This window comes from Phocoena sinus, chromosome 7 (genome assembly GCF_008692025.1).
Source record: "Phocoena sinus isolate mPhoSin1 chromosome 7, mPhoSin1.pri, whole genome shotgun sequence".
NCBI lineage: Eukaryota > Metazoa > Chordata > Mammalia > Artiodactyla > Phocoenidae > Phocoena > Phocoena sinus.
In genome coordinates, this window is record NC_045769.1 from 37,536,575 (window position 1) to 37,558,342 (window position 21,768).

At 38.3% G+C, this 21,768-nt stretch overlaps 1 protein-coding gene across 2 annotated transcripts in view; it reads right to left on the bottom strand.

Moving 5' to 3' along the window:
- Window positions 1-817: 817 nt before the first annotated feature.
- The window catches only part of PLCL1 (phospholipase C like 1 (inactive)), a 375,533-nt gene continuing 354,582 nt past the window's right edge, over window positions 818-21,768 (bottom strand). For both annotated transcript variants that reach the window (XM_032638150.1, XM_032638151.1), the window contains exon 6: window positions 818-2,506. In XM_032638150.1, the coding sequence (XP_032494041.1) occupies window positions 2,324-2,506 (183 nt within the window). In that variant the 3' untranslated portion in view covers window positions 818-2,323. The remainder of the gene's footprint in view (window positions 2,507-21,768) is intronic.

Here is a 21,768-nt window from a genome sequence, read left to right on the forward strand (position 1 = left end):
TTCTAGAGAAGTTCAAGTTTGGAAAAAAACCAGACACTTGTAGAATATAATAATGAAAAAAGGTTGTATGTTTGTTTTTGCTATTCCATCAGGAGGTAAGACCTCTTCCCTGGCAACTTCTCTACTCTCAGAATCTAAAGCTCCTCTCTGCCCTACACCTCAATCCCTACCTACGAAGGATACCCAGCACAGTGGAGCAGAGAGTGGCTGACACCAGAAGCAGCATTAGATGAGGTGGAATCATATCACATTCTCAAGAATATTTGGGTACTAGAGCCTAAGTGTGCGTGGAGCCCCAGGACAAATGGAATAAACTAGAGAAGCCACTCTCAAGGTTTGGATTTGACCCTCAGGTAAAGACATGAAAGAATATTCTTTGAAACTTTGCCACCCTTTAGCTTCTCTTCCCACCTCTCTGTAAAGACATGAATTTCTCCACATGGTACTCAGGGAGGTGAAGAGGTCCACAGGTGAAACCAACCAACTGGCTAATGCAAGGAGGGTTTTGTTTCTGTCTATATCACCTCATTTTCATCATAAGGGTCTTAGATATCTGCATTCCACTATTCCTTCCACTGTGAAGGGTAAGTATAATGGAGGGTAAAGACATTTTTTCAGGCTATTGTAGTACCACTGGAAACCTACCTTCAAACGAGCTCATGTGTCTTCCCAAGCGCCCAGTTTTAAACCTAGGGAGAAATATCATCATATCTGGTCCATGGAAATATCATACCCTGTAAGATATTTTTTATATAGTAACTCATTTTCATTATCATTCCTTTTTCAATTAATTCGCAATAAAAGAGAACAATAAAAGTGTTGTTTCATATCTTTACTCTCTCAGTAATGTGCAACATGAACATAATAGTGTTAAGAAGTCAGAAATAACTTAACACAGTTGCTATAGAAGATGTTTATATTTGCAAAATTTCAACAATGATCTTCCCCCAAATTAGCATATTTGTTAACCAAATTAATTAAGAAGCTTTTCAAAATAAAAGCAATGTTTTAAATAGATATATTTTCATAACCATAGAACATTTAGTTCTGTTGGAGGTAACAAACATATTACACTCAAGTACTTTCTGAAGATATTAGGGTAAAAATGATCTGGATGCAATTATAAATGTACCCTAATTAGTCATTTGCTTCTTTTGTGTGTATGTTTTTCTGCATGTGTTAAAATTATATCATAGATACTTTGTAATTGGTTAGTCCTTAAATCATCACAATGTTACCCACAGAATTTATATCAGCTCAAGGTGATGATATGATATTGTTTGAACAATGTGTTTAAATTTAAATTTAGTGCTCAATTAAATGCAATGAAAGTCAAGACCTCCTAGCTGCCCATGTGTGTTATAGAAAATGAATGCTAAGATTCGCAGTTAGGAAGAATGAGACCTTCCTATAAATCACAACCTTGAAACTTCATAACTGAATATCGTTGTCACATCAAAATCCTAATTTCAACAGAGTTTTCATGGTGTTTCAGAGTACCACATAAGTGGGTATAAATTCACTTGAGATCAGCTTTTCCATTGAAAAGTAAACAACTACAGAAAACTTTCTAAAAATTGATTTTATTTAATAAATATTTTAAAGAGTTCACTAACTGAAGACTCTGCCGATCTTCCCAGAAATTCTGATCAGTTGTTTATCCTTCATTCACTTTTATTTCTACTGTGATTCTTAGGAATTTGTCTAATCTATATTTAATCTATTAAAACATCTATGCATGATAAATTTGGCTTCCTTCAATTATAAGCTGTGTTACGATCTCCAAATTAAATGATAAAGGTAGAGAAGTAAAATTAAACACAGCAACAGGTTATAGTGAAGTGCTCTTTAGAATTTCAGATTAACAAATTTGTCCCAAAATGATAAAGTAATAAGTTACTAAATGAATAATGCAACACAGAATAGATTTTAACAGCATCTCGATCTCTCTCTCCCATCCCCACCTCCCTCAGTCTTTCTCTTTTGCTCTCTCTCTCTCTCTCTCCCTCTCTGTCTCTCTCTCTCTATCTCTGTCTCTCGCTCGCTCTCTCACACACACGCACACATACACACACTTCCGCCCACATCCATACGTGAGTGTGTACACACATCTCAGAATTTTAAAACACTGCTACTAAAGGTTTTAACTTAGATAAATTAACTATGTTAAAATACTGACACTGTGAAAATATCTGTTTATGTCCAATACCCCAGAGAGGGCATCTTTCTGTGAACTTCTAAAAAGCTTAAAGAAAGAAAACCAGAAGGAAAAACCAGAGTCCTTGGCAGGAAGCCTGGGTGAAGGCGTGGCTGCCACTCAGGGTCACAGCTTCCCATTGTCCTCGCTGCTCTCCTTCTCCTCTATGGCCTCCAGGCTGCGCTTGCTCTTGGCCTCGGCACCACTGCTGGGGGCTTTACTAAGGCCACAAGACAAGCACGCCAGCTGGATCTGCTTCATGTTCTCTATAGCTTCATTCTTGGCATTCTTCAACAGATCTCCTTGGCCCTACAAACAGGCAGAAATAGACACCAAAGAAGAATGTTATGGGCCAGGCAGATCCTAAGTGACATCACTCTATATCCTTTATGCTGTTGCTCAGTGAGGAAACAGACTCAGACCAGAGAGCCCCCTTTTCCAACATCCTTTTCTTGCATTATTGAGGGTCTTTGCTCTTTAAGTCAAGGACCTCAACCTGAGCCTTCCCCATTGTCTCTGTAGTTGCTGGGAGCCTCTGGAGATTTCCTGTAGGAGGGAACACCGTCTGGGGACCCTTATCTGAATGTACCAAGGACAATCAGCCCTTCCATCACCAGGGTTCGAGACTACACACTGCTGTAACTCCTAACCCACCCAGCCCAGCATTCCTAGGCTTGGGAGAAAACAAGGGAAGAAGCTCTTCCTCAAAGAACTGAAAATTAAATCATCTTCTCAGTGTAAAAAGAGCTTACAAAGCAAATCTCTGTAAAGTAAATCACACACCCTTATGCTTGGTAAGCTGCTTTGTAGTATATTGGGTCATCGCTACAGCCTGCCTTTTGATAAATTCCTATTTGCCCATGTTCTTTTCTATTATCCTGAGGACAATGTTCCCATCTGGCTGATGGAGAGAGGCTCCAGAGGCTTAGTGTGTCAATCAAAACAAAAAAGCAAACGAGGATCACAGGAAATCATCACTTGTCAGTTATATCAGAGTCTGAGAAAGATCTTTTCCAATTATTTTTTTTCTTATTTTAGGTCATTGTTATAATGATCAAGTGTATACGCTGACATTAGCCCAAGGGGCTGAAGGAGTAAGTGTGGGGAAGCCAGAACATGTTTCCGGTGTGTACAGACAAAAGAGGAAGGAGTTCCGTCTCTCCCCTCCATTCTCACGACAATGCCTGAGTGTGACCTTGAAACTGGAGGTTACACGAGCTGCTGAAGAGTTCCTCTACAAAGCAGAGACTTCGAGAAAAGGTAAGTCACCTATTTTATGCAAGGTACTTCATCATACACTGTTTGATCTCTTTAATTTGATGAAAGCTTTTACTTTAGGGTGTATGAGGACCCTAAAATTAAAAATGCATTGCATTAAAAATGCCTTGGAATATTTCTTGCCTCAAAATCTGTACAAGCACTTGCCAATTCTATCTTACGTCATAAAAGCCTTCAAACAACAGCCTTTAAATATATGGGATGAATAAGTACAACTTTGCCTAATACTTTTGCTAAGGTGAACTTATCTCCTAGTACCTCAATCATGGATTGGGATTTTAGAAGTAAACTTGGAAGTTGTATAGTTTAGCCTTCTCATGAGGAGAAAAGAAGCTGAGCCTGATGAGGTGACATGACTGACCCAAGGTCACAGCTGGTTAATGACTGAGCTGGGACTTAAGTCCAGGTCTTCTGCCTCTCGGTTCAGTGCCCTGTTCCACACACCATGTTTATAATTTAGACTAAAACTAGAGACTAGAGAATAAACACTCTTTCAGATAGAGATGGACTTTCTAAGAGAAAAATATGCACGACACAAGCAGAACTTGGGGAGTATAGGCATAATGAGTCCCCTCTGGACGTTAAAAAAAGTCACATCCAGGCTTCCCAGGTGGCGCAGTGGTCGAGAGTCCGCCTGCCGATGCAGGGAACACGGGTTCGTGCCCCGGTCCGGGAAGATCCCACATGCCGCAGAGCGGCTGGGCCCGTGAGCCACGGCCGCTGAGCCTGCGCGTCCGGAGCCTGTGCTCCGCAACGGGAGAGGCCACAACAGTGAGAGGCCCGCGTACCGCAAAAAAAAAAAAAAAAAGGTCACAATCCACTTTGAAAAATGCAATTCTGAAGTGATAATGATAATAATACAGCATAGAAAGTGCTCAATCTCTGCAGGCATTCTTCTTCATACTTTACAAATGTTCATTATTTGTCACAACATCCCCACAAAATAGGCTCTTTTCTTACTTTAAGTTTACAATGAAAACAAAGGTCCAGAGTGATCCTCCTTCCCAGACTCACACAGCTGCTAAGTGGTGGAGCTGGGGTTGAAATAAAGTCCAGCAGTTGGCTCCAGAATCTGTAGTCTTAACCACTACATGATATGGCATCCCTTCAAGGCAAACTGTGAACTCTCAACAAAGCACAGTAAAGCCACCCAGTCATTGTCACCCATGGAAACAACACGGATAAAAAGACAATCATTAACCAGGTGGCACAGTCGGACAGAACATAGAGATGGGATCTACAGAGTCAGGAAGATAAGATGCACCAACATTCGTTGGCAGGGACAAAAGTCAGAGTATCTTAGTTTTGCTTTTAGCTCCAACAATTTCCCCCTGGGCCATTTTATCTCCTGTAAAAATGATGAAAATATTCTTCCGTCTTCCTCACAGTTTTAAAGATTACAAAAAATGTTGAAAAGCTATTTGTTGGAAATAAAAACAAAAATAAACAAATGGGACCTAATGAAACTTAAAAGCTTTTGCACAGCAAAGGAAACCATAAACAGGATGAAAAGACAACCCTCAGAATGGGAGAAAGTATTTGCAAATGAAGCAATTGACAAAGGATTAATCTCCAAAATTTACAAGCAGCTCATGCAGCTCAATATCCAAAAAACAAACAACCCAATCCAAAAATGGGCAGAAAACCTAAATAGACATTTCTCCAAAGAAGATATAGAGATTGCCAACAAACACATGAAAGAATGCTCAACATCATTAATCATTAGAGAAAGGCAAATCAAAACTACAATGCGATATCATCTCACACCAGTCAAAATGGCCATCATCAAAAAATCTAGAAACAATAAATGCTGGAGAGGGTGTGGAGAAAAGGGAACCCTCTTGCTCTGTTGGTGGGAATGTAAATTGATACAGCCACTATGGAGAACAGTATGGAGGCTGGTTTAAAAACTACAAATAGAACTACCATATGACCCAGCAATCCCACTACTGGGCATATACCCTGAGAAAACCATAATTCAAAAAGAGTCATGTACCAAAATGTTCATTGCAGCTCTATTTACAATAGCCAGGACATGAAAGCAACCTAAGTGTCCATCGACAGATGAATGGTTAAAGAAGATGTGGCACATATATACAATGGAATATTACTCAGCCATAAAAAGAAATGAAATTGAGTTATTTGTAGTAAGGTGGATGGACCTAGAGTGTGTCATAGAGAGTGAAGTAAGTCAGAAAGAGACACATATATATGGAATCTAAAAAAAAATTAAAAATGGTCATGAAGAACGTAGGGGCAAGAATGAAGACACTGACCTACTAGAGAATGGACTTGAGGATACAGGGAGGGGGAAGGGTAAGCTGGGACAAAGTGAGGGAGTGGCATGGACTTATATACACTACCAAACCTAAAATAGATAGCTAGTGGGAAGCAGCCGCATAGCACAGGGAGATCAGCTCAGTGCTTTGTGACCAGCTAGAGGGGTGGGATAGAAAGGGTGGGAGGGACGGAGACGCAGGAGGGAAGAGGTAAGGGGACATACGTATATGTATAATTGATTCACTTTGTTATAAAGCAGAAACTAACACACCATTGTAAAGCAGTTATACTCCAATAAAGATGTTTTCAAAAAAAGAAAGAAAGAAAAGCTATTTGTGATTTAAATAATCACAAGTAAACTATGCTATAAGGTGAAATGAAAAGCAATTAACATACTCTATTACTAAATTAAGTATCTTGATAGTGTGCATATTTTAATATAAATTTTACTAACTTGTTTAAAATGTATCTACAAGAGTCTGTTTTTACAGAGATATGTATATTGCTACTGCTTTTACAAGCACAAAGATTCCTTTAAAAAAAAACTGTATTAATAAACACATTATACCCACACTCATTTTCAGAGTATTACTTTTCAGTGCTCCCTTTTCTTTTAGTGTTAAAATTTTCATCAGGCATTCTTAAAGCATAAAAAAAGCAAAATTGGCATCTTCCCTAATTGCAAGAGAGGAGTAAAACATGCAAAAATATCAGGCTTGATACTACTAATGAATAATGCTCTCACGTCACTTTTCTTGCAGCAGGTTATAAAACATATCTAATTAATCAGCCAGAATATCATCTCATCGGTTCTGAGAGGTGGCATCCAGGCCTAAATGTCAGACTGTGTCAGTTCTGGTAAATAGAAGTCAGTCTCTCTAGAAAACAAAGGCCAATTGGAGAAGACAGTTTGTGCCAGTGCACAAAAACAAAGGACATCATCTCCTGATAACCAGGAGACAACACGCCCTGGCTGCATGATACAGGCAGAAAAAAAAGTGGAAAAGAAATTAAGCTATTAACTAACAGAAGAAGAAAAAATGAAAGACTAAATTATGAAGAGTTTCCATTGAAACACTGATGTAAAAATGTTGTTTTCAATATTTTTTTTAAGAAGGAGGCATAGAGGTCATCTCTCTGTTCTGTGGTTAAACTCCTTGAGTCTTATCGATTAAGTTAGCAGAAGCAGAAAAGACTCATTCTAGGCAAAATTGTAAAGAGGGTGAAGTTTATTGTTAACAACCCCATCTTGGCATTCCTGTTCCGGGCTGACTTTTTCCCACCATGCATGCAGTGATTTCCGCTGACCAACTAGCATCCCTCTCTCTACTCTGTTACACTCCCTCTCAAATGCCTCCTGACTAGCCAGCTTATACCACATCTCCTCCCTCAAAACGGCTCTGTCCTGTGTATCATTTCCCACAAGACATATTAGGTACTCAGATCAGCTAACCCACTTAAAGGTATTGGTGTGTAGAATGCATTTAAGGAGCAATATAACAGGGCATTTCTAAAGAATATGCTCAGAAATTCTCCTCAAACAGAGGTCTTGGGAGAGAGGCAGAAAGGAGAGAAGCCCAAGAGAATTCATTTTACTTGGTGGTATATAAATTGTAACATCTCCTGGGAAAATAAATCTGGGATTGTTATGGCCTGGAATGTAAAATTAATGGACAATTTGACCACTGAATACTCAACTTGAAAGAAATGTCAAGCTGTTGCCAACATTTCAATATACTAGCAATCTCATGGGAATTTTTAGTTTCTCTCCTCTGGTACTAGGGATGCTTCAGGGGGAAAAAAATGAGAAGGACTGCTTTAATCCAAAGAAAAGTAAGAGTAATAGAAAGCATCTCAGGCAGACTTATGCTGATGGGACAACAGGATTATCAGAAGTATCAACAGCAATGACTACCAATTCAGCCTCCACAGTTATTTGACTTCCAAATGTCACAGTCCATGGAAATCCCAACACATTTAAAAAGTAACACGGGCCTAGCCGCTCCAAGGCATGTGGGATCCTCCCGGACCGGGGCACGAACCCATGTCCCGTGCATCGGCAGGCGGACTCTCAACCACTGCACCACCAGGGAAGCCCACTACAGAGATTTTTGAACCTAAAAATTAGTAATGATTAATGAATTTTTAAAAAAGGAGACATTAGCATTCATAACCAAATCCTTCCAACGTCATTAAACTGCAATTAAAATAAATCATCTAGAAATCAAGAAATATCTGATGCAATTAGATTGTAAATGGGACTGATATACTACCATACCACCACAATTTTTATTATTACTCATAAATTATTACTGACAATAATATGCTATCACAACACTAAACAGAGGCTAACACTTTGAACACTTAATATACTAAATGTAAACCAATTTGCACATATTATCTCATTATATCAAAACCATAAAAGGGGCTAGAATTCTAAATGCGAATTATCTATTAGTTATATATTTGTAAGTTATTTAATAACTATATTTTATAATCTATCAAAAGACATTTAGAATTTGTGTTATTCCTGTTCTTACTAAGAAATGCAGTTTCCTTCTATAGTTTGAAAATAGTTTTGGCTACAATCTGGCAGAGTAACTTTCAAAAGACATTGACATCCATGGCTCTTAAAATACCCATTTTTCCCATGAACTGCCCTATCCCTTGTGATATTAGTGTATGAAAGAGTGGTCAAACATCATAACTAGTGTCCTTGTCACGTGTGAAGGAAATGTGTGGGTTGTCTCAGAGTACACCACAAATATTTAAAGCAGCTAATTGAGACTCTGGGAATGGAAAGGCCCTCACATATGTACAGCTACGCATATAAACAAATGCAGCTCTGTCACCGGACAGGCGTGTATGGGTATTTTTCAGCACACACTCAACGGCTGACTGATTCCCCTGAAATTCGTCCCATATGAGCGTCCACACCCACAGCTAGAGCCACCCCTGGATAATACTGCGACAAAAGTCCGCCACAGACAGCATGATCGTATTAGCACCGCTTTATTTGTTCCAGCTCCATTTGGTGGACATGACCATGTTGTGGTGAGCTGTGTACTACCACCGTATTAACAGTTCAAAAAGCATGCTTTTGGGGAATCTCTGTATTATCTAAAGGGGGTAAATGGTTTGCTCCAAAGAGGTAGAAACAACTATTACAATGTCCTTCATTTGAGAAATTAAAATAGCAAATCAAAAATGTGTTGATGTCATGACAGATACATTTCTCTTGATGTTAGATTACTGGAATATTGGGTAAAACTATGCAAAGATGGCCTGGGATCCTTGCTCTCCAGAATGAAAGCCTAGTTTTGTAGGGAATGTATACAACATGTTAGCAAGAGTTACAGGCACAAAGATGTAGCCATTAGGGAAATTATGTACAAAATACCTCAACTGCACAAAAATAGAAGTTCTCATTGCATAAAGTTATTAAAACTCAGATTTATTATTTTTCAAGACCTTGTCCACCAAATATTTCAACTGCATTCTACTCACCACTTAAGAAGTTGAATTTTTACTCTATGAACTTTCAAGAAATATGGATGAATAGTTGTAGAGCAGTTCTGGTCTAAGAGTACTGACTTTTTAGAGCTTCTTATGTTACTCTTCTCCTGAAACTCTGAACTCAAAACAAAGGAAAAGACACTACCTTTCAAATCTTTATCACATAATGCAATTAAACTATTTCATTTTTATAGGAACAAAAAGTGAATTACAATGGACATGTTTACCTGAGCCATTAGATTTTATACCCTTTATAAAGTTAAGTTTTTTAAGTTAGTTTTATGACTGATACATTTTAGTATTGGTCAGAAACTCCACTTAATCAGATATCTCTGAAGATTATGGAAAGAGAACATAAGTAAATATTTTTAATATCTGAGAATCTAGATCTGAAGGAAGAGTAATTTACAAAATGTAGAAGATACTTCAAAGAAATTTTAAGAATAATTCAGTGCCAACAAGACCACACAACATTACAGAATAAAGCAGAATGACATGTTTAATAAGCACAGCCATACAAAAGGCTCTAAAAAAATATGAAGTCATACTCTATTAAAATTCAACATAATGAAAATTATGTTTGAAAGTTAAATTTGAAAGCATACGTTTTAAGACCTGACAAATAAGATTTTCTTTTTCCACAAGTCTTTCTCAAATAACATCCTGCTTTGTTACAATACCTTTCTCATCAGGAAATCTTGACTGACTTGAGTGTTGATGGAATGAAGGACCCTATTTACTTCAAAATGGTAATTAACTGCATCTTAAGCAGAAAGCCTTTGTATTAACCATGTTTTTTAAAAATAGTTTTTAATATAGAGGAGACCATTATTGTGTCCCTGTATGTGTGTGTGTATAATACTATATGTAAATAAAGTAGTTTAATAGTATTTAAATACTAATCACTAATAATAATATAATTGCATCACTTTAACAGAATAAAATATAAAAATTGTATGATCATTTCAATAGTTGCATAAAAAGCATTTGACAAAATTCAACATCTTTTTATAATAAAAACTCTCAACAAAGTGAGTATATAAGGAATGTACCCCAACATAAAAAAGGACATATATGACAAGCCCACAGGTAACACCACACTCAACAGTGAAAGGTTGAAAGCTTTTCCTCTAAGATCAGGAACAAGACAAGAGTGCCATAAGAGTGCCCACTCTCACTATTTCTATTCAGCATAGTACTGGAAGTCCTAACCAGAGGAATTAGGCAAGAAAAATAAATAAAAGATATCCAAACTGGACAGGAAGAAGTAAAATGATGACCCAATCTTATATATAGAAAACCCTAAAGACTCCATCAAAAAAAACTGTTAGAACTAATAAATGAATTCAGTAAAGTTGCGGGATAAAAAAATCAACATACAAAAAAAATCAGTTGGGTTTCTATACACTAATAACAAACTATCAGGAAAAGAAATAAATAAAACAATCCCATTTATATTAGCACCAAAAATAATAAAATATTTAGGAATAAATTTAACATAGGAGGTGAGAGATCTATACACTGAAAATTACAAGGCACTGATGAAAGAAATTAAACACAAATAAACGGGAAGATATCCCATGTTCATGAATCAGAAGAATTAATATTATTAAGATGTTCATACTACCCAAAGCCATCCATAGATTCAGCGCAATCCCTATCAAAACTCCAATGGCATTTTTCACAAGAAAAGAAAAACAATCCTAAAATTCGTATGGAACAACAAAAGACCCCAGATTGCCAAAGCAATCCTGAGAGAGAAGAACAAAGTTGGAGGCATCATACATCCTGATTTCAAACTATATTACAAAACTAATCAAAACAGTATGGTACTGGAGTAGAAACAGACATGTAGACCAATGGAACAAAACTGAGAGACTAGAAATAAACACATACATATATGGTCAACTAATATTTGACAGGGGAGCCAAGAATATTCAATGGGGAAAATACAGTCTTTTCAATAAATGGTGCTAGGAAAACTGGGTATTCACATACAAAAGAATAAATTGCAGCCTTATATTACACCATTCACAAAAATTAACTCAAAATGGATTAAAGACTTAAATGTAAGACCTGAAATAATAAAATTACTAGCAAAAAAATAGGAAAAAAAACTTGACATTGATCTTGGCAATGATTTTTTTAATATAACACCAAAAGCACAAGCAAAAATAAACAAGTGGGACTACAACAAACTAAAAAGCTTCTTCACAGCAAAAGAAACAAAGAAGGAGATGAAAAGGCAACCTATGGAACTGGAGAAAATATTTGCAAACCGTACATCTGATAAGAGGTTAATATCTAAAATACATAAGGAACTCAATATGCATGTAATAACTCAAAATATATAACAACTCAATAGCAAAAAACAATCTGACTAAAAAATTGGCAAAGATATGAATAGACATTTTCCCAAAGAAGATATACAAATGGACAACAGGTACATGAAAAGGTGCTCAATATCAACATCAAAACCACAATGAAATATCACCTCACCCCTGTTAGAATGGGTTTTACCAAAAAGACAAGAGGTAATAAGCATTGGCAATGATGTGGAGAAAAGGGAACCCTTGCACATTGTTGGTGGTAAAGTAAATTGGTACGGTCATATACAAAAACAGTGTGGAGGTTCCCCCCAAATTAAAAATAGAGCTACTATATGATCCAGCAATTCCACTTCTGGGAATATATCCAAAGGAAATGAAATTAGGATCTCAAAGAGAGACCTGCACCCCCATGTTTAATGCAGCATTATTTACAATAGCCAAAACATGGAAATAATCTCAGTGTCCACCAAACTAATGAATGGATAAAGAAGATGTAATATATATATATGGAGATTGTATATATATATGTGTGTGTGTGTGTGTGTGTGTGTGTGTGTGTGTGTGTGTAAAATGGAATATTATTCAGCCATGAGAAAGAAGTTAATCTTACCATTTTCAACAACATAGATAAATTTTGAGGGCATTGTACTAAGTGAGACAAGCACACAGAGAAAGACTATATGTGGAATCTCAAAAAACCAAATTAATAGAAACAGAGTAGGTTGGTAGTTGCCAGGGGCTGGGGGGTCGGGGGAAATGGGTGAAGGTGGTAAATGGGTACAAGCTTCCAGTAACAAGATGAATAAGTTCTGGAGATCTAATATACAGCATGGTGACTATAGTTAACAATACTGTTTTGTATACTTGAAAGTTGCTAAGAGAGTAGATCTTAAAAGTTCTCACCATCAAAAAAAAACACATAACTACATGAGGTAATGGATTTGTTAACTAGCCTTATTGCGGTAACCATCTCATAATATATACATATATCAAATCATCACCCTGAACACCTTAAGTTTACATAATGTTATATGTCAATTATATCTCAATAAAGCTGAAAAAATAATAATATAATAATAATACAAAATTAATAATAATCAAGAAACAAGAGTGCTGATGACAGGTAGTATTGATGGGTAACACCTGAATTCATCAATAAAACCTATTGCATTGAGATGGTTTTGTTGACCAGATCATAAAGGGAAGTATAGGGGCTTCCCTGGTGGCGCTGTGGTTGAGAGTCCGCCTGCTGATGCAGGGGACAGGGGTTCGTGCCCTGGTCCGGGAGGATCCCACGTGCCGCGGAGCGGCTGGGCCCGTGAGCCATGGCCGCTGGGCCTGTGCGTCCGGAGCCTGTGCTCCGCAGCGGGAGAGGCCACGGCGGTGAGAGGCCCGTGTACCGCAAAAAAAAAAAAAAAAGAAGTATGGAATTTAATGTCTCCAATTCCCACTTATTGTCCCTATTGTATCCTGTTCTAAGCTATGGATATATGAACTGCTTTTTCTCTTTGATTTAGGAACACTGGTGGTCTTTGTTAGCTATCAGTTAGGACTTGGGTCTTCATTTTTGTCTTATTCACCTATCAATACGTCAAGCAAATATTTATTAAACATCTACCATATGCCAGACTTTGTCTTCACCTGTGGTTGTCAACCCTATCAAAACCAAGATCCTTTAAAACAAATATTTTGTAAGGCTTCCTTTATTATTCTAAAATTAAAGTCATAAATAACATAACCTAGCTATATACATTATTAAAAATTAAGTAAATGTAGTATCCTAGCTATAATATAAGGAGAAATAAGAATGGTCATTTAAAATAAAATAATATGTATTTCAATATGTAAATGCCCAGGCAGGCACACAGGAAACCATAATGAAGTAGACAAATGCCTGTACTTACTTAATATGAATTCATTTAAATTTAAAAGAGAGATAAGATCAGATGCCTTTCCACACACACAAGATACAGGAAAATGACAATGCAGATGTACTACAAAGACACTAGTATAAAAACAAATAATGGCAACTGACCAGACTTATTTACATACAATAAAAGGAGGAAGGAAATAACCTTAATTAAGATAGGGATAATATGTCAAGACGAGTACAGAGTCTCACCATGGAGAAAAAGTCTGATAATCCCGCAAGTGAGGAAGTAAGTAAAGTCCATACACCCCACCAAATTTGCCAAATCTTCAAAAGTAGCTCAAAGGGCATTTTCCTTGTGGTTGACAATATCAGCTTCTACTTCGCAGGATACTGTGGGATGCTTATCATGGATTATCAATAATAAAGTATCATATTAAAACGAATATCTCACTTCAGTTTGTTCCAGTATTACTGTATAGCAATTATACAATCAGGTGGACAGAATACCCAGAGGAAATACATTATTCAATAATTTGGAAACAATGTCTTTATTCATTTAGGCTTCCCTCTCAGTAACTACCTTTTCCTCACGTACTGGGCCTTTCACATAACTTCTTGTTAAATAAACATCATTTACAAAAGTACTCTGATTTGTATTTTAGAGGGTGTAGTCAAGCAGGACTTGAGAAAGTCTTGCAGGACATAGGGCAGTTCTTCATTATGTTGCACCATCCTGCACAGCGCAGGACAGCCAGCATTCCTGGCCAGTCCCACTAAATGGCAGGAGAATCCCCCCCAGTCACCTCTACAATGTTCCAAAACACCCTCTAGGGGTCAGTACTGTGCCCATTAAGAACCATCAGGCTAGACTCTGGGGATAACACGGTGAGCACAGATCCCCTCCTGCCCACATAAAACTTAAGTCTAGTGAGGGACACAGGCAAAAATCAAAAAAAATCACAAAAAGAAAGTTATGTCTAATCGCAAGTTGTGCTGTGTGCTTAAAGGAAAGGAATGTGATGCTGTGAGAATGGGTATTTTAGGGGATCAGTCAAGGCTTCCTCATAAAAGCAACAACTGAACAACAATTTGAAAGATGGAGAGGCTTCTTCATCTTACAATCAGTGAAATACGATGTAAGGATCTTTTGATGCTCACCTTGAGTCCTCAGTCCTTCTACAGTCTTACAGATACAGATATAGAGAGTATGGGAGAGTGTCCTGGAAGGATACTGCCTCTCTGACACAGTACCAAAATAGTCTAATATATCCCATTTTTCCTCATTTTTATTTACTTAGAATTTACTTTGTTTCCTTGAAATTTATACTTGGGAAAAACCACTGAAAGTGGAAAATACTCAATAAAGTTTAATTTAGTGACAGTATCATTTTGTTCTGCTAAGTAAGAGTTCTTAGTAATTATTTCAAATTTTTGAAGTACAGCTACAATGTTTTCATAAATATATAGATGAAGAAATGGACTCAAAATAGCTAAATAAATACATTGCTCAAGTTCACACAGAAAATAAGTGTGAAGGAAATAACTAGTAATGCCTGCTTCCGAGACCAACAGATGCTTTTTCTTCACTGCATTATTTTTCTTTGTGTTTAGGTGCATTACATGCTATATTGCTCATGTCATCTAATAGGTCTTAGAAATGTAGAGAAGAAAAAAGTAGCTTAAGACTTACTTGGTTTTAAAAAGAAAAATGCTTTGATAGACCCTCAAAAATGCTTTGATAGACTCACATAAATACTACTTTTGTGCTCATACTTTGATGTCTGACCTTTGCCTTCAATATGGGTACAGAGTTTGGAATAATTTAATAATTTTAATCTGAGCCAACTTTTCAGGAAACTGCAATACAAAAGCAATGATAGAAGATTCATGATTAGGGAAAGTGGGGAGAAGATGACTGGTTTTCATTTTAAAGACCTCATCATAAGCGCTAATAGATCAGATCCAAAAAAGAAGATTATAAATGAATCAATCCATTACAAGTACCAGCTGAACTTTTTTTTTTTTTTTGGAGTATAATTGCTTTACAATGGTGTGTTAGTTTCTGCTGTACAATGAAGTGAAGCAGCTATATGTATACATATATCCCCTCCCTCTTGGACCTCCCTCCCACCCCATCCCCTATCCCACCCATCTAGGTCATCACAGAGCACCAAGCTGAGCTCCCTGTGCTGTACAGCAGGTTCCCACTAGCTATCTATTTTACACATGGTAGTGTACTTATGTCAAACCTTTCTGAAGAATGCTGCAATGTAAAAACTCATCAGTTAGTTCTCAGATCCCCAGGATACTGATTGTCCTTGCAGTACTCATGAACCCTAAAAGTCACCCACATAGGATGGCTGCCCAGGATGGTACACACAAGTTGAGAGCAGAACCAGAACCCCAGGAGTGATGAAGGAATATATCTGATTCTAAGGATCCCACATTTCTGTCATATAATAACAATTTGGCCTGGAGGCTTTGAACTGTAACCACACTGCTATTCTACAGGTGAACATATAGTATGACCTGCACAGTCAGACTACTTGGGTTCAAATCCACCAAGTGTTAGCTTTTTGACCTTGGGCAAGGTCATTCAATGCCTCAGTTTCCTCACCTATAAAATGACTATGATAATTGTACCCATCTCTAGGTTTAAAAGCAAGGTTAAGAGAGATAATACATGTGAATCATATAGAACAATGCCTGGCATACATGGTAAACTCTAATGATTATTAGCTATTACTATTATTTTATAAACTGAAAATTTAAAGCTTTCAGTAAATGCAATGTTTCACTATCAGTAACATTATATATATATATCAGTAATCTTATAGATATCTACTGTATTTTACCTTCTAAATTGTGAGGAAACATAAGCACTCTGAAGCTTAAAAAAGACAAGTTGGTAAAGTCAGGGGGAATAAACCATTACTGAGAATAAAATTCAGGATTGATCACCCGTTAACTCTATGAAAAATCTCATAATGTTTAAAATAAAAAGAGTAACAATTGCATTGATGTGGGAACTTTCCTTGGGAAACCCCAGAACGTGTAATCTTCCCCCCTCCAAAAGTCTATTTTCTTATTTGTAATTTAGAAGTTACAACACTGTTCAGTGTAAAACACAGAAGCATTGCTCACTATTGGAATAAAAAGTTTTAAACAGCTGTTTCATTTAGGCCAGATGAGAAACTAAAAATGAACTGAAATCATCTGTCACCAAAAGATATTAATGACAAACATTATCTTTTGTGACAGGACTGTTATATTTCTGAAAATACCGTAAGATAGATTTCTGCCAGGGTACTCTGTTTAAGAAGCCATCTATCTGCTTTGGGCAAATGACTGTGAGCCTAATCCACTTACAGAAAATGTCAACAAAATTGCTTCAGCACCAGTGAGCTGAATAATAGAAAACCCCGAGCTAAATTCTAAACATATGATTCAACTGCAGAAAGCTTTGTGAATTGAGGTGTGTGTGGTGATACTGGTATCCTGAGAATTCTCTTGCAGGCATTTTGACAAAAGAGCCATTCAATAAAACAATAAGTCACTGCCTGTTGATCCCCGCACCCCCTCTTTCCTTCCCCATTATCGTGATCATCTGCCTCTATGTCAACAGATCTAATAAGAAAGGACAGAAGAGTGATATCAACCTTTAGCAAGGTGACAATGGTAATTAATTGCACTTCAGATGAAACTTTGGTAGTAGATGGTCATCATCACAAAAAATATATTGTTTAAAAGTTCTAGCATCTCAAAGTATCTTTCCCTGTGTAATGAATGACCCTGAAATCCAACTTCATACAACTATCTTGAGTGCCACAAGCCCCATGCAGAACAAGCTTCTATAAAAACCTCTGCTTCACCAACTCGTGCTATTTCCATTTCAAAAAGATTATTTACAATGGCTTGAAGGTTGTAGGATGCCTCAAACCCCAGAGCAGACAAAGGCTACAGGGATAATTACTAATATTAGTTACTAGTTACTAATATTAGAAGGATATTTTAAAAAATCCATTCTGGAATTTACTTGGTAAGGTTTCACTTTAAGAAATTACTGATTGCATTGCCTAAATTATCAGCTACTTGATTCACCCAAAAAATAAATCTGCAAAAATGCCAGAATAAGAGTGTAGATGCAATAACAAAGGTCCAACATCAGGGTGAACTGATCACAAAATGGCTTCAGCTGCTTAACGGCCGCAGCGCTGAGACTTTCAGTAAGCAAGTGGTTTCTCGTGACATCTGGCCCTGTGTTGCACAAGTCCAGGGGCTCCTTTCACACTGTCTTCTACGCGCACAGCATTCCCTGCAGCCCAATGACAGAGTACTGCATCTGGTCTAGACATGTCCTTTCACCAAGGACATTTATTCTTTATTCTCTGCCAAGTCATAATGCTTTTAAAAAGACTGAAACTGTCCCCTTTAGGAGTGCATCATGGCATGGGCAGAACTAGCCTACCCAGTGGCTCTACAGGCACCCATTTACACTGGTGTGACTTCTAGTTTCAGTGGCGGTTGCAATGGTCAAAGAGCTATTAGCAAGGCATTGTCAAAGGGGCAACTGCCTTGTACTCTCCACCTTTTTTTTTTTTTTTCTTTTTAATGATGGTAAGGCAGCTATTAAATGAAATGGGCTACTTTTATTAACAGTTAAATCAAGCAGCAGCCAACTCAGCTCCCTCCACAGTGACTGTTTAGAGATTTAGTCATTAATGAGGTCCTCACTGTTGGTGGCCCAAATCCAGTAGGGCATTTGGTAAAAGACTAGACTACTGTTACTCCAAGAAAATGTCAAGACCTGCTTTCCCTAATGTGAGACTCGCTCAAGTTTCAGATCTCAAACTCAAGCCATCCACAACACCAAAGTATTAGCCACACATTTTCCTCATGCTTTATATGTTTGTTTTTAAAATTATGCTGCTCAGAAGTTAAAATAATAGCATCCAAGTTTCCATATTGTGTCATGTTGGCTTAATCAACTTATCCACTGCTATCCATCTGTCTGTGTATACATCATCCTGAATACCTCAGTAGGCATATCATGAAAATAAGGACATGCTACGTAACCACTCTACTATCATTGCCCCCAACAAAGCTGACATTTATTCAGTAATTTCATCTCACTGCGGTGCATATTAAGTTGCTCAAATGTCCCAAAACAACTTTTACAGCTTTTCTGAAAGTCCAGAATCCATTCAAGTTTCCCACGTTCCTAGCATCTTTGGAAATAATGATCCAGCAATGTGAGTTAGAGCAAAATCATGAATGACAGGTGAGTGCACATGAAAACTCAACAGCAAGTTCACAGCAATAAGTACCACTTCCTTGAAAGACATACATTTATTACCTCAGCTTCACTCCTGTACACTTAGCGGAATACGCACCACGAAATCATCACATACACTTGTCAAAACATTTCTTCTGACTGTCAAATACCATCACTCTTATATTCTTATTTTTAAATCAACTTTATAAATATATATGCCTGGAAAAACTCACCATACATTCACCAAACCCATTCAATTTTGTGAATGTCAGGCTGCTCTTCCAAGGCAGGCCTCAGATTTCGTTCCAGAATAGATGACTGTGAAAATCAGACTATCAGAAACTTCAATTCCAATATTTCAGCAGCTGGCAGTTTTTTAGGCCTTAGCTAGGCAAACCAAAAAACTCCACATTTTTAGAGGAACTTTAAATTATCCCCGTGTAAAAGATCCAGAACACCATTTGCCAAGCCTTGCATGACCCTGTCCAAGTCCACAGACCCCTGCTAAAGAAAACAGTGTCAGGCTGACCTTGAGCTGGGATGGCTTTGCTCTGTGCTTTAAAAACCCATCTCCCCAGCCAAACTGGTTAAACCAAGCATCACACTGGCCCAAGAGCAGCCACTCAATGGGGGCCAGTGACCTATGACTCCAGGCAGCAATGACACCAATTAGTCAAACCAATCAGATGAACTCTCTCAGAAAGTGAGCCTGGGAAATTCGAAAAGCCTTAGTTGCTCACAAAAAGAGATGCTAGGAAACAGAGGGAAGAAAGAGAGAGCAGAGAGCTGAACTTAAGGCTACAACACTAGCGTGAAAATTCTGAATTCTTGCTCCTGAGAGAGGAAAAGATAACACAGTGCCTTAAAGCCTCCTTGATCTGTCATGACCTTCCAGCCGGAGGTTCTGTGAGTCTGTGGCTTCCCTTCTTCCCAGGAGATGCGTTGCTTGCATTGTCATTTATAGTCTCACCTGAAAAAAGCCTAAATGAGTCCCTGTTCCCTGTAACTCAGGCAAAAAAAAAACACCAAAGTCTACCAAAACAGAGTGTAAATCATGCTTTCATTCCAGCTAAGAAAGTGAAGCTTTCTAAGCTTCTTGTAGAGAAAACCAGAGTCCGTCAAACAGATACAAAGGACAGGGATTGTGGCTGATGTCTGCAGTGCAAAGACAATTAACAAATTATGAATTGGCTGTGTGACCTTGGGACTATCATTAACTCCTGTTTCCTTTTCTATTAAACAAGAGGACTGGATGAGATGTTCTCTGAGTTCACCTTATATACCCAATGTCTATCATTTATTAATTAGGGCTCGATTTAAAATGGCTGTGTTAAAATTCATTACCTCATTATTTTAAGTAAGAGAGACTGTCTAGTGGGAAAGAGATAAAGAAGCAGTGAAAGTGTTATGTTAGGGGAAGGACAGGGTGCTGTGGAAAACACGTGGCAAAGATCCTAACCTTGATAAGGTGGGAGGGGCAGGAGAAGGCTCCACATCAGAAAAGGTATCCTGAAGGCCTGGCACCTGCGGTGAAGTGCCCAATGCAGTGTGTGAACAAAGGCTCCAGGGGAGCAGGGGTGCCAGCAGAAGGGAGGGCCTGTATAACTGCTCAGCATGGCAGCCTAACTGGTGCCACTGAGGGAAAAGTTCGGTGTGTCTGGGGTTGTGCCTGAAAGAGGAAGGTGATGAGAGGCCAAGCTGGATGGGAGGAGGTCACAAAGGGCTCCACAGGCGAAGTTAAGAAGTTTGCAGGATGAGCCATGGGAAACGTTGGAAGGGCTTTAAGTGCGCAGAATGGCCATGACCAGATTTACGTTTAGAAAGGTCATCAAGCTGCTGTGCTTCGGAGGGGGGCAAGGGTATATGGAGAAGGAAAGATTTTTCACTAACCAGAGGATAAATAACTAAGGCCATAGCTATGGGGATGGAGATCTCTTAGGGAGATATTTAGGAGGCTGACCCAGCGATACTTGGTAATTGCTTAGAGATGGAGGTTTAGGGAAAAAAATCAAGGATAACCCCAGGATTCTTGCTTGGATTGCTCTGAGTTGTCATTCGTTCATTCAAGTAGGGATAGCAGAGGTGTCGTGGAGGGCAGGCAGGAGATGTGGGTGGAGATGAGCACAGTTTGAGACGCGCTGGCCTCGCTGTGGCTGAGAGACCCCCAGAGTGCAATGCCGGGTGGGTCCTTGGGAGGGATGTGTGGGGAGTGGAGGTCATTCAGGGATAGGAAGACACACTTGGACCAAAGATATACATGTGGGATTCAACAGCATAGAGGGGGCAACAGAAAACATTAGCATGGACAGGATGACCCAGAAAGAGAGGATGGAGTAAGAGAAGAGAGCCTAGGCTAGAACCCTAAGAAACACCAGAATTTCATAGAAGAGTAGAGGAGGGGTAACCTGCAAAAACTGCTGAGAAGAAAAAGCCAGAGATGTAAGAAGAAGGCCAGGAATGTCCAGAGGATGTCCCCCAAATCCAGGGAAGCGGTGATGCCGGAAGGAGGGAGTGATCAGCCATGTAGAACGTTCCCAAGTAGTCAAGGGAGATAAAAGCTGAAACACATCCACAAGATTTCGTGACAAGAAGGTAACTGGTGACTCTGATGAGAACAATTTAATGGAGTGTCAGGGGAAGAAGACAGAGTAAAGTTGGCTAAGGAGTGCATGGGAGGTAAGGAAGTACACACAGCAAGTGTAAACAACCTTGTTAAGAAGTTTGGCAGTGCAGGCGAAGAGAGAGATAGGAAGTAAAGTAGCTGGAGGGGAGCTGAAAGTATTTATAAAAACCATTTTCTATGTGTAAACACGGTTAAGCTGAACAATGAACTGTGAAAGCAAAAAGACAAAACATGAAATGGAATAAAAGCCTCTACTTCTCGGATTGATTGTTGTTCTCACTTGATCTTCATGGTTCCTTCTCCTTATATCAGAGCCTGTTATTTGTATGAAGTGGGAAAGTTACCCAGCAATTAAACATGTAAAGCATACTAATTTAAATATATAAGTAAATCTAC